This window comes from Oxyura jamaicensis, chromosome 1 (genome assembly GCF_011077185.1).
Source record: "Oxyura jamaicensis isolate SHBP4307 breed ruddy duck chromosome 1, BPBGC_Ojam_1.0, whole genome shotgun sequence".
Lineage (NCBI taxonomy): Eukaryota > Metazoa > Chordata > Aves > Anseriformes > Anatidae > Oxyura > Oxyura jamaicensis.
In genome coordinates, this window is record NC_048893.1 from 83,074,091 (window position 1) to 83,088,974 (window position 14,884).

A 14,884-nucleotide genomic window follows, 5' to 3' on the forward strand; every position below is an offset into this window, starting at 1 on the left:
TCTGTCTAGTGACCTTCTGAAGTCCTTTGTGACCTAAATTATTGCATGATCCTGGGATCTTAAGACCAGAGGGGACATCCAAGGAAAATTAGCTCTCCCTCTCTTCAGTCAGTAACCACTGTCTTCATATACCCAACCTTCTCCTTTGTAGCCATGTGCCTACTTTGCCAGTGCTTTGGTGCTGGAAAAGTAGGCAGCAAAGCTAAATACACTTTGTCGCAGAAAATAGCTGCTTTAGGGAAATATTTATGCCTAGAACTGGCACTAAGCAAAGGCAACCTTAAACAAAGGCAGCCTTAAGGTCTCTGCAGACCTTAAACAGCAGCAGCTCTCAGTGTCCCTGGTGCATTATTCAGGGTGGTGTAAGGATGGTTTTGGAGAAGACAACCTGCCACGATCTGACCTCCTTGCAGCCAGAGCCCTGACTGTCTGCCGTGGCAGGAGGTAACCAGTAACTGCTCTGGGCTTCCAGGGTGCTGCTCCAGGAGAGGGGGAGACATCAGCTGCAGGGTTATGTCTGAATTTCAGTGTAAGCCTTAGAGCCGGCCACAGGAAGGAAAAAGATATGGAAGCTTTTATTATTATTATTTTGGAAGAGAAGAGAATTCAAGGTTTAAAAAAAATAAATACATCATATTTTTTTTTCCTGCAACTTCTGGAAATGCAGCCCTGTTTCCATTAGTATTCTGTTGCTACCTGTGTGCTTCTGCTTCTTTCTCAGCAACAGCTTTCCTGAAATATTAATATTTCAGAGTTTTGCATGTTCTCTTCACCAGCTCCAGTGTCAGGAATACAGAATCCTCCCGTTTCACCCCAAACTGCTGTGTAATGTTGCCGCACACTGTTTCACAAGTATCACTGTCTTCACCAGCACAGGGATGTGATCCTTTCTATCCCCTAAGTACCAGACACAGTGTGGCTCAGAAGCAAAATGAACAAATGTGTTCATTTAGAGGGTCATGTACAAACAGTGATAGGGGTATAATTTACAAAAGAGGCTCATCTAAAAAAAAAAAAAAAAAATCAAAAATGGCTTTTCTTTGTTCTTAAATGCCCTGTCCTTTCTTCTCCCTCATGTGTGAGAGCTATGACCCTGTATTTAATATCTGATGAGAAAAAGGTGAGGAATCGGTGTCCCCCTCGCCCCCTGTTTCTTATCTCCAAATCCCTGGTGGGATTGGTCCTGGGCAGAAAGGCTGGTGTTTGATTAAACACAGACTGGGCTGAGCAAACAGTTTGAGAGCTCCCTTGGACTTTCTCACTTCCAGCCCGCGGCCAGCCTGTCTCGGTGGATGCAGCCCCCCTTGCTGGACAAACACCCGCTCGCAGACTTCGCCTGAAGAAGCCACGTCAGGCTGCACTGGCCAAATACCTGCTTGGGGCTTGCACCTGCTAGAAGAGGAGGAGGACCAGGAGCAGAATGCTGGGCTTGAAGGTAAGGGGCTGTGCACACTGGTGGTGGGGCTGCCTGCCCACAGCACCCCTCCTGTGTCTCTGTTTGGTACCAGACCTCCCAAACGTGGTCCCTTTGGAGAGGGGCTGGTGGCAGCTGGGGTGTCGGGGACTGAGGTGTGCAGCTGAGGTCTGGGCTGATGTTTTGACCAGAGATACCATGTCTCATTTAGTTTTAATGTGATCCTCTTTTATGTTTTGAGGTATGTTTTAAAGCTCTCTGGGGATAAAGGATTTTGCTATGCTTCACCTGAATGAGCTATTATTGCTCTCTTCTCCTCCTTTGGAAATCATCCTCGATCGGTCAGGGCCAGTTCAGGACCTCTTCCTCACCATATTTGTTCTTCCCCCGCTCCCTCCTGCCCTGGCTGCCAAGGGGGTGTTTCCCCCCTCAGCCTATGAAATCTGGCCACTAACATCTGCCCAGCTGTTGCAACCCTTGCTGCAATCTTCCCCAGCAGCCCAGGGAAGCAGCAGCTCCATCCCGGGGCAATTTCTCAGATCACTTGGAAAATCCAGCACCAGCTCCTCCCAGCAAGCCATATCATCCTCTTCCAGCACAGGGTGGGTTGGAAGAAGGGTGGGATGTTATTTTATTGTTCATTTATAGGATTGCAATCCTAATTTGTGCCAGCACCCCACTCTTTTAGTATAGGGGACCATTTGCCCCAAACCACCCAGACTGCTGGTGGTGGAGAGCTCACCCAGCACCGATGTGTTCCTCCCCAGACTCAGGGGCTGCCACTGTTAATATAACCCTGGGGTAAGTATGTGATTGTGTGCATAAATGCATGCATGCATTGCATACACATACATGTACACATGCACATTCCCCAGTATAGCAATGGCTTCCACTGGCTTCTAGCAGTTGTAAGGGAAAAGACCTCCCTGGCTTGATTTTAAACAGGCTGTGTGGTTGTCATACAGTAAAATTTTGCCGTGCATCCCGTTCCCAGCCCCTGCCCCCCAGCTTTCACCCTGCTGCTGCCCCTCTTCTCATCCATCTCCTTCTGGGTTTGTGTTGGATGTGCCCGTGTTGGCCCACGCGAGCTGAGACACGGCGCTGTGCGGTTTGTGCAGGGATGGCTATCGCTTCCCTGCACCCCGCAGCAGCAGCGGATAGAGAAATGTATTACGCGGCGTTTGAAGAAGGGCCTTAATTATTTTGCAGCCCGTGTGTTCAAACTTCAAATGCATTTTTTTCCCCATCCCTGCTGTCTAATCCGGTGAGCAAAAGGTTGTGGTTTATAGGTCAGATCGTGACACCCATTGCGAGCACTCTGCTTTGCATCCCAGTTATCCCAATCAATGATTTTTGCTGAATTTTTTATGTAGCGCTGGGCTTTCATCTCTCCCGTTTTACCGAAGAGCAACAAAACAAAAACAAGGTGGAATTGGATGAATTCCTAAGATCCTGTTTCATAAAAAGCTGTGGGATCACAAACAAAATAACAAGAACAGTAATTATAAGCAGAAGTGGAAGTGAAGGACCACAGAGAACTTTTTGTTTCACAGAGAAACCAACTCTCCAATTACCAAAATAGTCCCCGATTGGGAGGAGCCGTGGAATTAAAGCAGTGACCCAGCAGAAGGTCACTTTGGACTAAAAAACCCCGTGCTGCGTCATGGGGAAGAAGGATAGGTCATGGGCACCAAGGGCTGGGCACAGAGAAAAGGGGTTGGTCATGGAGGTGAAGGGTTGGTTGTGGAGATGAAGGGTTGATTGTGGAGAAGAAGGGCTGATCACGAGGAAGGTGAGTTGCCATGCCCCAACACAGCCCCACTGCCCCCCTGGCTGGCACGGCCACTGCGGCCGCTCTCTGGAGGCAGCAAACAAGGAAAGCCATTTGTCAGGAGCTCCTCAGTGTGCCCCAGCTGGGCCCAAAGCAGGACCCAAGCTCTGTTTTCCCCTCCATATGAAACATCTGAGCCCTATGACATTTTTACCACCTCTCAGCACTGATTTATTTGGAAAAAGAACCGTCACGAAAATAAAATCAGGAAGAAGACAAAAGTTCTACCCCCCCAGACAGAATGTGAGGATGCAGGTAGCAGGCTCCAGCTCACCAGCCCTGCATTTACACGTGGGAGCTTGTGAGAGATATTGTATTTTTTTGCAAACCACGTCATCTTTCGCACTGACCCTTGAGGGAAAGGAGAGGAGACAAGCCTCTGGTGTAGGGGAAGACGAAATAAAGTGAGTGAGTGAGAAAAGCCACATGGAACAGCCAGGCAAAACCCTGAAGTGACAAAACCTCAGGGTGATAAATCACCGTCAGGACACCACCTCCCCTCCTGCAGCTGCAGTCCTGCCCGCCAGAAGGAATTGTCTTTTTTTTTTCAGCCTTCAATGCAGTTACCTGAAGATTTTTTTATTTTTTCCTGAGCAGGAAAAAAATGATTTGCCCAAACAATGATGCAGCAGCTTCTCCCTGCGCTCACCACTGGGGACGGCAGCACGGGGCTCCAGCAATGCAAGGGACATGCCCACCCCCCAAATCCCCACTCTTCCTCACCAAACACCTGTTCTGAGCTTTTATTTTATTTTTTAGCCCTTCCGCTACTCCAGCAAGCAGGAGAAAAGGGGTTGTGGGGGAGCCCAGGCGGGGTGCAGCTGATGGGGCAGGCCAGCTCTGCAGGGTTCTGTGCCCTCACCACGGCACCCTGTTCCTCAAAAAGCCACCTGCCGTACCCTCCCTGCTCTCCACCTGCTTTAAGTTGGAGTATTTTGCAAGCAGGGGTGATTCTCCGAAGCAGATGCATTAACCATCCCCTCGCTGTGCTGATGGCAATCTGCGGGCCTCGCTGGCTGTGATTTCAGGAAATAAGCATCCTCCCCTGCCCACTTTCCTCCCCTTTTCACCAAGACTGCCCTGCTGGAAAAAACTCCCTCCTGCCGTCTTTACAGTGCAGGTGAAGGAGAATGCAGCGCGGAGGTCTGGGTTCAGCTGGAAGTGCTGCAGTCCCACCAGATAGTGCTGCATTTCCCTTCAAACAGGACAGAAATGCACCAGCACGCTACACTTGCCAAGGCTGCTTAGGTGACCTGCTGCTTTGCATATCAATATGCTTCGTGCAGAAGCGGGTGGAGAGCAGAGCCCCAGCAATGTGTGCAAGGAGAGAAGCATCCTCCATGATCCTACAGGAACCAAGGTTTGGGCCAAGCAGGGCTGCTGGCCAGCCTTAGTCCCTCTGGGAATGGACTTTACTAACAGATACCTGACAGGCACCTGAGAAAACCCACATTTTGTCAGGGGAGCTCGGCTGTGCTCTCCGAGTGTCGCCTGCACTGGGAAATTTCCAGGGGTCTGCAACCTGCAGAAGGCTGAGGACCCCTGGGGGCAGCAATGCAGGCACCACAACAACGTGGTCAGGCTCTGCTGCCCCAGAGAGCAGGGCAAGCATTGGTGCAAACTTGTATCTACCAGTGTTAAACGCCCTGGGAGATGGGGCTGCAGCAATTTTTGCTCTGGTGCGGGGGCAGTTTCCACAGCGAAAGTAAAGAATTTTAAAAAAGGTCGACCTGAAGTTGGGAGGTCTGAGTGAACAAACCCTCTCTCAGCAATCCCACGAGCGCCTTCAGGCTGCCAGCGAGCAGAGGAGGTAGAAGGGAGCATTAATATTTAACTCTCTCCGGGCCACGAGGCTGAGCCATTCATTGATCGGTGCCGAAATACCTCTGCGTTCAGGCAGGGTTCGGCAGAGGTGCTTCGTGCCTTTCAGTAGGATCCGAAGGGAGCGTATTTACACTTCTGTCAATATGAAGCTGAGGGCTCTGCCTTCTCCCTTTGCGTGTCTGAGATTTGCAAAGCTAGAAGCAGCATCCCCTGGGGTCCTGCAGCATCCCCTGGCGTCCTGCAGCTGCTGGCCGTGCCCTCCCTCGGACCACAACCGCAGGAAAGAACACAAGTCTCTTCCTTCCACACGTCCCTCAGCTATACATCGCCCGAGGAGCCTAGGTTGTCACCTTAACTCTTGCTTGCTGCCACGGTAGGCAGTTCAGACCCCACTGGGTGACACCCCATAATGCTGGGACATGGTTCTTCCTGTGCCATCACCCTGTTGGTCTTGAGTCTGACCATATCTGAGATATCTGGCATTTTTCTCGAGTGCCCTTCTGGCACAGAATGTCACCAAAATGTACACGTAGACCTAACAGAAGAGTAAATCCTGTCAGTGCCTCCCAGCCCACCACACGGTTAGCTAATGAACCTAACCCAGGAGCTGGGAAAATGGTGCATGGAAAGCATCAAGCAGATTGCTTGGGGAAAGTCTCAATGCAGGCAAAGAATATGGGGAAAAAAAGGCATGAGGATGGGATGGATGAGTTGTTTGGGGAGGTTTTGCTTGTGTTTTCAAAACACTGATGAGGTGTGTGGTTTATTTCACAGTACATGTCAGGATTTGGAAACGAACACGTTTCTGAGGATCCGCGCTGTCCTGGAGCTTTACCAGAGGGACAGGTACTGAGTTTGTTAAAGTGCTTTATTAAAATGACATGGAGTGGAATGAATATCTGTTCCCTAGGCTTCTTTTTAAATTAATGTATTTCCTTTCTCTCTGCCACCACAAAAGTCTTCAGGAGCCTCCCTTATGCAGGACGAGAATAATAAGATGCTGGCAAAAATCAGATTTGAGTATTTCTTTTCATACCTTCTACGTTTAAGTTACTTGAGAGACTCCAAGTCTCACCTGGGGGTTATGACTTGCCTGGCTTGCTGCAGCAGCTTCTCAGAAAGGATTTTGGAATGACAGTGGCTCAGGCACGCTGAGGACAAGGGAATTGGCAATGGGATGAGCCGGAGCAGAAGCCCGAGGCTGGCACAGAGACAGTGCTCGCACTTGCATATCCCTGCAGGAATGGGTTTAGATTCCTCTGGGTTACCGACCTTTGGCAGCTTCCCTGCAGGGAGGGGACAGGAACGCCTGCAGCCATGAACAGGCCGATTAAAACACATCATATTTGGTTGTTTTAAAGAAAAGTTTCACTTCCCACTTGGTGCTGTCCGCTCAGTCCGCAGATACAGGAGGAACCCCTGAAGAAGTGAAACTCCCTCCTCTCCTTTACTCACGTCTCCTTACACCAGCACAAATTTCCAGGCTGGCCGTGCCCTCCCCGGGGTCGAATGAGGTGCCCTCATCTGGACTGGGTTTCAGCTCGGTGTTGAAAGAGTTAATAGAAAACCTGAACGCAAGTTAGACGAAAAATCTCCAGTCCCAGGGGTGGATCCTTTCTCCTCTGCAGTGTTTATAAGATTGGCATCTGCAGTAGTGCTGGCTAAGATAAAAATGACAAGGGCTATTGATCCCCCTGCTCCGCTGCGTGCCCGTGCCAACAAGACAAAGTTTTAGGGCTGGGAGCTACGTGCCAGGCATTTTACCTCTTCCTTAGGCTCACCTGCCCGGGCAGCAGGTGATGCTGCAGGGTGAGCCCTCTGCCCAGCTATCACATCACAGGAGCCCCACAGAAAAGCAAGGGATCCCGCACGGATTGCTCCCATTCTCAGGCAACAATTTCCAGTGGCAGGAGGAAGGTCCACAACACCGAAATGCCGTCTCTGGGCATCTCTCCCTAGGCAGAGGGGTCAGGGATGCTTAGTGCATAGAAGGGAAAAAGCCAGACAGACGTGGTGCTTCCCTGTGCTGGGGCAGCCCCTCTGAATATCTGGTGTTCAAAAAAAAAATTAAAACGGTGTAATAAATAATAAAAATAATAAAATATAATAATAAAATAATTAAATTATACAAATGGGGCTGCCCTTCACTGCTGGTTTCTCCTTCCCACCCAGAACAACCCACAGGTCTGCCCCTACGGCCTCTACGCGGAGCAGCTCTCAGGCTCGGCCTTCACGTGTCCCCGGCCCACCAACAGGAGGAGGTACGGCGGGACAGGGGGGCGTTTTGGGGGGCGTTGGGGCACGGAGGTTGAAGCAGTGAGGCCAAAACCATCACCTGGTGTGGGGCTGACTTGAGCCATGACTGATTTGGGGGCCAGTTCGTGGAGCCCCGGAGCAAACGTCTTGCCCGCAGCCCTGCCTCTGTCTGGTCTTCACCGCATGGGCTCGTTAATGATCCCGTGGGTATAATCAGCCTCAGCATGTTGCTTTCAATATCCCACCCCAAACCAGGTACCAGCTGTGACCCTGTATCTTCCGAAGCTCCCCTGGGCCTTCAGTTAGGAACTGTGCTCATCCCTGCTGCGTTTGAGTAACCTTTGCTTCCCACCCCAGAGATAGCCCTATTTCAGCCACAGGTTGGGTTGTATCTTTTTATTTTTATATACCTATGTGTGTCTGTGAGTGTAAGCATATACACACAGAGAGATGTACCCAGCTGTATGTATATTTACCCAGCATATATCTGTACCTTGCCCCATAGGGGTTCAATCTGCCAGAGGACCTAACCTCTTCCCCAGGCTCATCCTCGCCTTTTCCTTCCCCGCAGCTGGCTCTATCGGATCCTGCCCTCGGTCTGCCACAAGCCTTTCCAGCCCCTGCAGGAGGGACACTTGACACACAGCTGGGACGAGGTGGACCCCGACCCCAACCAGGTAGCCACGCTGGGGCCTCTCTCCTCGCCGGCTGCCCAGGGGAGGACAACCCTCGATGGGTGTGGGAGTGCAGGATTTGGGCTGGGCTCATTTCCACCACCTAGGCTGCTCTCTCTTCCTCTCTTGCTTCCCCTGTTGAAGGCTTATCATGGGGCAGAGCCGCCCTGTGCTTCTGCTGCCCGTCCCCTCCTTCCCTGTGCTCTCAGGGAGGCTGCTGGCTGCCAGCCTGCTTCTCAGCTGCCCTCGTGGGAAATCAGGCTTCATTCTCGAGAGGCACGGCATTTGTCTTCCTCTGTTATGGCCCTGCCATCATCCTTAATCATGATTTCTTTCCTGCCAGCCCCAGGACATTTGGCTTTGCTAATCTGACTCTCCCCAGCTGCCGTCCGCCTCCCAACACAACCCCATGCTCATTGGTTTCAGCTCCTCTCAGGTTTTGCCCTTTGATGCATCATCTTTATCCATTTTCCAGCCCCCTGGCAGCCTCGCCATTTGTCTAAATACTTTCCCACTTCTGCTGGAATATGTTTTCTAACCACTGACCGAGCAGCAGTGACAGGCTCACATTTAGGTGCCCGTGGTGCTCCTTCCCCAATGAAGCTCACTGCAGCCGTCCTGGCTGCATGCAGCAGTGCTCACAGCCTGCCACAGAGCCCATCCTCAACCCCCTGTGGTGTTTTGTGGCCTGCCCAGCTCACTTCAGGAGCTTTCCCCACTGTCATCCATCTAAAGGAATCACCATATGGGCTCGTCTTATGCACAGCTCATTGAAGTCAATGGGAGAAAATCTCTAAACTTGGAATCTTGATCAAGGACAATGGCAAAATTATAATAGATACAGTGCACAAAACATAAAAGAGGACAGAGATGATGAACAAATAAGGTGGCACAAGAAATGCCAAAGAAAGCTCTCCAGCCTAGAAAAATGGTGACAAAGGGCAACTATGAATGACAGACAGGGAGAAAATAAATCAACACTGAAAGCTTCTCTGTTTAAAGCACCTGCTTGGACTTCTCTTCTGTCTCGGGGACCCTGTTCTGCTGTTCTTGCATTGGTGAAACCCAAACCCAACAAGGACCCACTCTGAGACCAAAGTGAAAATGAAGATGTTATCCAGGAACAGCACTACACTCACCATTTAACCTGTACACTTACCGTCACCTTCAATATCTCTCAGTGAGAAAGTTTGCTTCCCTTTAGGCCAGCTCCATTCCTGATATTTATTTCTCTTCTTTTCCTCACTCACCCTTTCTCCCTGCTGTCTTCCGTGTCTCCTCTTGTTACCCCTCTGTGTGTCCTTGCTGCCAGTGGCTCCCAATTCCCAACCGCAGAGGCTTCAAACAGTCATTAGAGGAATCATTTGGGAAGCAGATGGCTTTGGAGAGCAGAGCTGGGGGCCAGGCCTGGGGTGCTGCTGGCTAATTAGCGATGAGCCCCTGCTTCATCTCACTTCATGCACAGATGCACCTGCTGGGTCCAGCATGGCAGTGGTGCCTTGAGAGGCAGGCTCTCAAGGAGAGCTTGACGAGTCACTTGGGGCCCCATATTTTGGTTTTGGCTTGAAAAATTTCTGTGAGGCATGGGGAGATCTAATCTCTTTTCACCCCTTTCAAACTGAGCAAAAATTTGCCCGTGGAGTTCACAATTATTGGAAACAGCTGGCACAGACACACAGTCCCATAAGTTTTTTTTCTTAGGGGACCATCCCAAAAACATGCCAAGACCTTCCAGGCCACATAGTTGGAAGCCAGAAGGCATCCCCACGGATGCCCAGGACTGCTAGCACTTTCACCTGGGGTACAGCACATCCATGCAGGAAACATTTCTGGTGGCTGGTGCCAGTAGGATCTGGCCAAAAGCCAGCCCCATCACGAGGATTTTGGGTGTTTGGGTGAATTTGCACCAAAATCCCACCTGTCAGGGGTTCTCAGCTGTGGCACTGGTAACCAAAAGCTTCAGAGACCCTGATGATGCTATTAACAGTAATTAACACCTTGGACTCCCCCAGAATCTTCTGCTTGAGGGTCTCAGCAGGCTTTGGGAGGAGTAATCAGTGCACCTGGCAGCCCCCGGTCCTGCAGGCAGGGATATGCCTGCTCTGGGTGTGGGGAAAGTCATGGGGAGCGTACAGAAACGTGCTCAAGTCATGGAGGGATGAATGGCCCAGTGCAGCACAGAGTGCAGGAGCAGGGAAATTTGGTTGTGGAAAGCCAGCTCGTTTGAAATTTCCTGCTCTCGACAATGCTGTTAGTAATAGTGGAAGAGACAGCTTTTAAATAGGATTTAAAAAAAAAAAAAAAAAAACACCTTGGCACCCACACAGGCCAGCCAATGATTTTACAAAATTACAGCTCAAAGGGAAAAAGCTCCATAAATCAAAAGAAACCTGCAGACCAAATTAAGCAAGGCAAAAAGGAAAGAGAAAGCTATCTCAGCAAGCTGAGGGGTGTGTGTGTGTCTGCTTTCTTATGAATTATTATCCTTTGCTTTATAACCACCAGTGTTCTCTTGCTTTCTGTGTGCTGTGACCTAGCTGAGATGGAAACCCTTCGAGATCCCGAAAGCCCCCCAGAACAAGCTGGATTTTGTGAGCGTAAGTGGGGGACCGTGGCTGCCGGGTGCCCCCATTCTTTGCCTCGGGCTTCTAAAAACCCCTTGAGATTTTAAAGGGAAGCCAACAATGTATTTGGCCAAAGCCATATGGGGCAAGGCAGGTACCTGTGTGGGAAGGGGCGTGAGCCCCAACAAAGGGATGGGGTGAGGCAGGGAGGGGTCTGCCCCTGCCGGCTGCCTGCCGCTCACTCCCAATGCTGCTGGGGGTCTGTCCGCAGGGACTGCACACCTTGTGCGGCGCCGGAGAGCCCAGAGGACGCCACGGCATCGCCGTCCACATCTTCGTCTGCAACACCTCCATGCTCGACAGGTCAGGGACTGGTCTGCCAGAGGCTTGGGTTGAAGGAGGGAGCTGGGCACGGGGATGCAGCCAGAGGGATTGTCCTGGGTCCAGGTGATTTTGTCCCAGGGAATGGAGTTGCTCCCTGGAGGTGAACACGCATCCACTGGTGGGCATCATCACCCATTGACTAAAGGCTGCTTCACCCAAGGCCACAAAAGCAGGGAACTTGCCAAGGAGATCTTGAAATCTTGCCAAGAGGTCCTGGTTCTGGACCACGTGCATCAAACCTCCCTGATTTCACAGCACTTGCCCATGTGTTGCATTCACTGACCCCTGAGTTGCATTTCTGGTGCTCAAGGGGAGATCTCTGTCTCCCAGCTCCAAACTTCCCAGCTATGGCCATAGTCTGGAGATGGTCCTGGGCAACCAGCTCTAGGTGGCCTTGCTTGAGCAGGTGGGTTGGACCAGGTGACCTCCAGGGGTCCCTTCCCACCCCAACCATGCTGTGACTCTGTGAGAGTGTGTGTAAATGCCTGTGGTGGTTTTTTTTTGTTTGTTTGTTTGTTTGTTTTTTTTGACACCTTGACCTTCCTCTTTTTCTTTAGATGCCTTTATAATTCAGACGGTGACTTCCTGATTGGTGAGTGGGTGCTTTGGCTTCTCCTTTCCCCCACAGGGCATATCTGGGTTGTCACCTGCCTGCCTCTTTCTTCTTCCAGAGCCAGGGCCTGACAGCCAGCTGCAGGGACTTGAGGAGGGTTGGCTTCACCCACGTGCCACCCAGATCTGGTGGCTTGGCAGCAGCTGGGCTCTCAGGCTTGCCCCATTGCTCCCAAACAGCTCAGAGGGCATGCAACTATGCCAAAACCCAATGCTGCTTTTGAGCAGTGACCCAGCTTCCCCAGCCTGGTGCTCAGAGATCTCCCCTCAGTGCTTCCCAGACTAGTATCAGGCACTCTGTGGAGGTTTTCTGGAAACTACAAGCCCTGGGATTTCTGAACAGCTTACAGCGAGATGCCTTCACTACTTCAGTCCAGGACGATTTGGCATGGCATCTCAGCTCCCGCACTCCACCAGCCTCGGGCAACCAGACTGCCACAATGAGTGCTGAGCTTGGCACATAGAGTGAGCGCACACAGAAAAGCACTCTGAGCAGCATCAGGAGCCCGCGAGCCTGATATTTACTTACATCTTTCTTGACCGAGGGACAGAAATGCCTTGGGGTCACCACCAGAAACATTTCTCCCATAAAATAGCTATTGAGTTGTTCGTGCTCACCTCCCTTACTACCATGAAGTAGAAATGCTAAGGCAGGTTCTGCAGTTTTGCTGTTTTTTCAAGTAAAATTGTGAGCTCTCCAGTGCCAGGAGACGTTATTCCCTAGCTAATGTAATTGCTCCCCTCTCAGGGGACAGAGAAGAAGGCATGCAAGCTGTCACACCCTGTGTCAGCTTCACCTCCTCTACCTGCACTTTGCATCCACAGTGCCCCAGCAAGGAAAACTGCTCATCACGACCGAGTTTGGGAAGATGCTAGTGGAGCCCAACGAAATCTGTGTTATCCAGGTAAGAGCTCTGCTATCTGGGAGGTGAGGGGGCTCAGAGCCCGGTGTTAGAGCAGACAGCTAAAACCTGAGCTCTGCGTGGCCCCTGCTGAGCTCTGGGGGCTGGATGGACCCAGAAGAACCCAGCCTTCATCTGCTCTTGGTTTGTCAGCCAAGTCCCGGGATGATAGTGGTTTCTTCCTTTGTTTTCCAGCAAGGAATGCGTTTTAGCGTGGAGGTGTTTGGAGAGACCAGAGGCTACATCCTGGAGGTGTATGGGGCGCACTTTGAGCTGCCTGACCTGGGACCCATTGGTAACCATCTCCCATCAGACCTACAGTGATTTTCAAAGGGACAGAGTGAGGAATTGCCAGCCTCAATCCACCCTCTTATCTCCCGTGTAATCCATCCTCCCATGCATGCACTCCCCCCCAAAGGTGCTTTCCATCCTGGCACAGTTATCCCTCAGCAGAGCAAGCAAAACTCCAAAAAGTTGTGATGGCCCAGCCATCTTGAGCTTCCCCCGAGGCTGAAGGGCCCATTTCTCTCCCACCCTCTTTCCACCTTCTGGTCTGGACTGCTGACTCTGAACCTCTCTTTACCACGGGCAACTCCAAAGGCCACCAGTGATGACTCCTACTTACAGATATGAAGTAATGGAGAGAATTTACCTGGTAAAAGGAAAGGTGGAGTTCAGAGGCAACAAACAGTCTTGAAGACCCATTTTAGATTTAATCAAGACCTTTCCCCCCACCTCTATGAATACCTCTGTCCCCATGGCTAGACTGTTCTCTAAAGCAGAGCCTGAGCCTCTGCACAACAGGAATGCCAGATGAAAAGCAGAGAAAATAAAATGCCCGTGTGTGTGCACAAGCGAGTGTTTGCCTGTGCAACCCGAGCACCTTGCTGCTGCCCATACAGGCACCACTCCTCATTAAAGCTCATTAACATTTGCTTGTGGACCACAGTGGTGGATGAAACCTTCCTTTCTGGTTAAGGAACTTGAAAGATTTGCTAAAATTTCTGTAGTTTGAGAAACAATATTTTGTTTTCCACTCCATAATTAATGTCTGGGGGGTGGGAGGAGCAGCACAAGGCTGGGATCACCAACGCACCCGTGTCTCCACGCTGTGCTGCTGGGGCAGACCTGCTTTCAGGCAGCACAGGGCTGAGGCTCCCATCAATCACAGACCCTCCCTGCCAGCTGCTTCCCGGCCTGCGAGCTGTCACAGGCTGAGCAGACACGCTCTCTTGCTGCCTTGACAAAGATATTATGAGAGCAGCTGAACCCCGCTGTGATCTCCTAGCCAGCTCTCCCGGGGTGCTCGGCTCGGGCTTTTTCACCTTCCTCATCCCCGGAGGGCTTGCCTCCAGACATCTCTTGCTGAGCAAACACCTCCTACTCCCTTGTCCTGGTTAATGCTGCTGAGATTGTCACAGGGAAGCTTCACTTCCCCTCTAAGAGCTAAAATAACTACAAGAGCAGTACCAATAGTTCTCCACTTTTAGACCAGTGATTTTTGTTGTTTTGTTTTGTTTTTCATTCCAGGCATTTTATTTGTTTTGTTTTTCACCTAGATCAGGCTTCTTTTATAGCTCTCAGTGAGATCTAAAAGACTGTCCGTGCTTGAAATAACTCTATAGGTGTTACAAAGCACTAACAGGCCTGGCATGGCCCATCTGCGCTCAGAGGGCCTCTGCAAGCATCTCACAGCCCTGGTGAAGCTGGAGCTGGCCATTCCCACAGGCAGGAACCGACCCAACCTTCAGCATCTCTCCCATGCTCTTTCTGCTCTAAGTCTACGGAGGTTTTTCAGCAGCTCTCCTTTTAGCAAGCTGGGATTTCCTGCCTTTACCATGCTTCTTGTGACCTGTGCCTGCTCCACTTGATTATTGATATCGTTACACCTGCCTATTGGTAAGAAGTTTTCCCATTAGCTAGTTTTTCAGACACTGTTGGAAGGAGCTTTTTTTGAGTCTGCAGAAGGCAGGAATCTGTTATAACATTTACTTTCTGGAGAGAAGAAAAGGAGTGTGCTTGCCTGTAAATCTTTTCAGGAGCTGGTAATTATAAGAGCTCCTCTTCTCGCCACCTACCTGGCTTCCCCTCAGAGACCAAGATCCTTTGTATTTCATTCTTATTTTATTCTAACTTCACTTTTCACTCGAAAAATGACAGCTGGAGAAAAGCACCGACTGTTAAACCTTAGCAGCAGGTAGTAATGTCTGGCATTTTTATCCAAGAAACTCAAAACACTTTGCAACAGTAATCCTAATGAGAGGAAGAATACTTCAGCACCCATACAGTGCTCTGCACTTTGAAAATGCAATGCACTCCTTGCACCAACCTACCCCTCAGTATGCCCAGAGTCTATAAGTATCACTAGCCCTTATTTTATTTTATTTTATTTTATTTTATTTTATTTTATTTTATTTTATTTT

At 50.5% G+C, this 14,884-nt stretch overlaps 1 protein-coding gene across 1 annotated transcript in view; it reads left to right on the forward strand.

Annotated features, from left to right (window-relative positions):
* The first annotated feature begins 1,244 nt into the window (after positions 1-1,244).
* Positions 1,245-14,884, forward strand: part of HGD (homogentisate 1,2-dioxygenase) — a 19,141-nt gene continuing 5,501 nt past the window's right edge. The window contains exons 1-9 of the mRNA XM_035314762.1: positions 1,245-1,435; positions 5,844-5,915; positions 7,242-7,330; positions 7,897-8,002; positions 10,537-10,596; positions 10,835-10,926; positions 11,505-11,539; positions 12,385-12,464; positions 12,657-12,756. Of these exons, the coding sequence (XP_035170653.1) occupies positions 1,421-1,435; positions 5,844-5,915; positions 7,242-7,330; positions 7,897-8,002; positions 10,537-10,596; positions 10,835-10,926; positions 11,505-11,539; positions 12,385-12,464; positions 12,657-12,756 (649 nt within the window). The 5' untranslated portion in view covers positions 1,245-1,420. The remainder of the gene's footprint in view (positions 1,436-5,843; positions 5,916-7,241; positions 7,331-7,896; positions 8,003-10,536; positions 10,597-10,834; positions 10,927-11,504; positions 11,540-12,384; positions 12,465-12,656; positions 12,757-14,884) is intronic.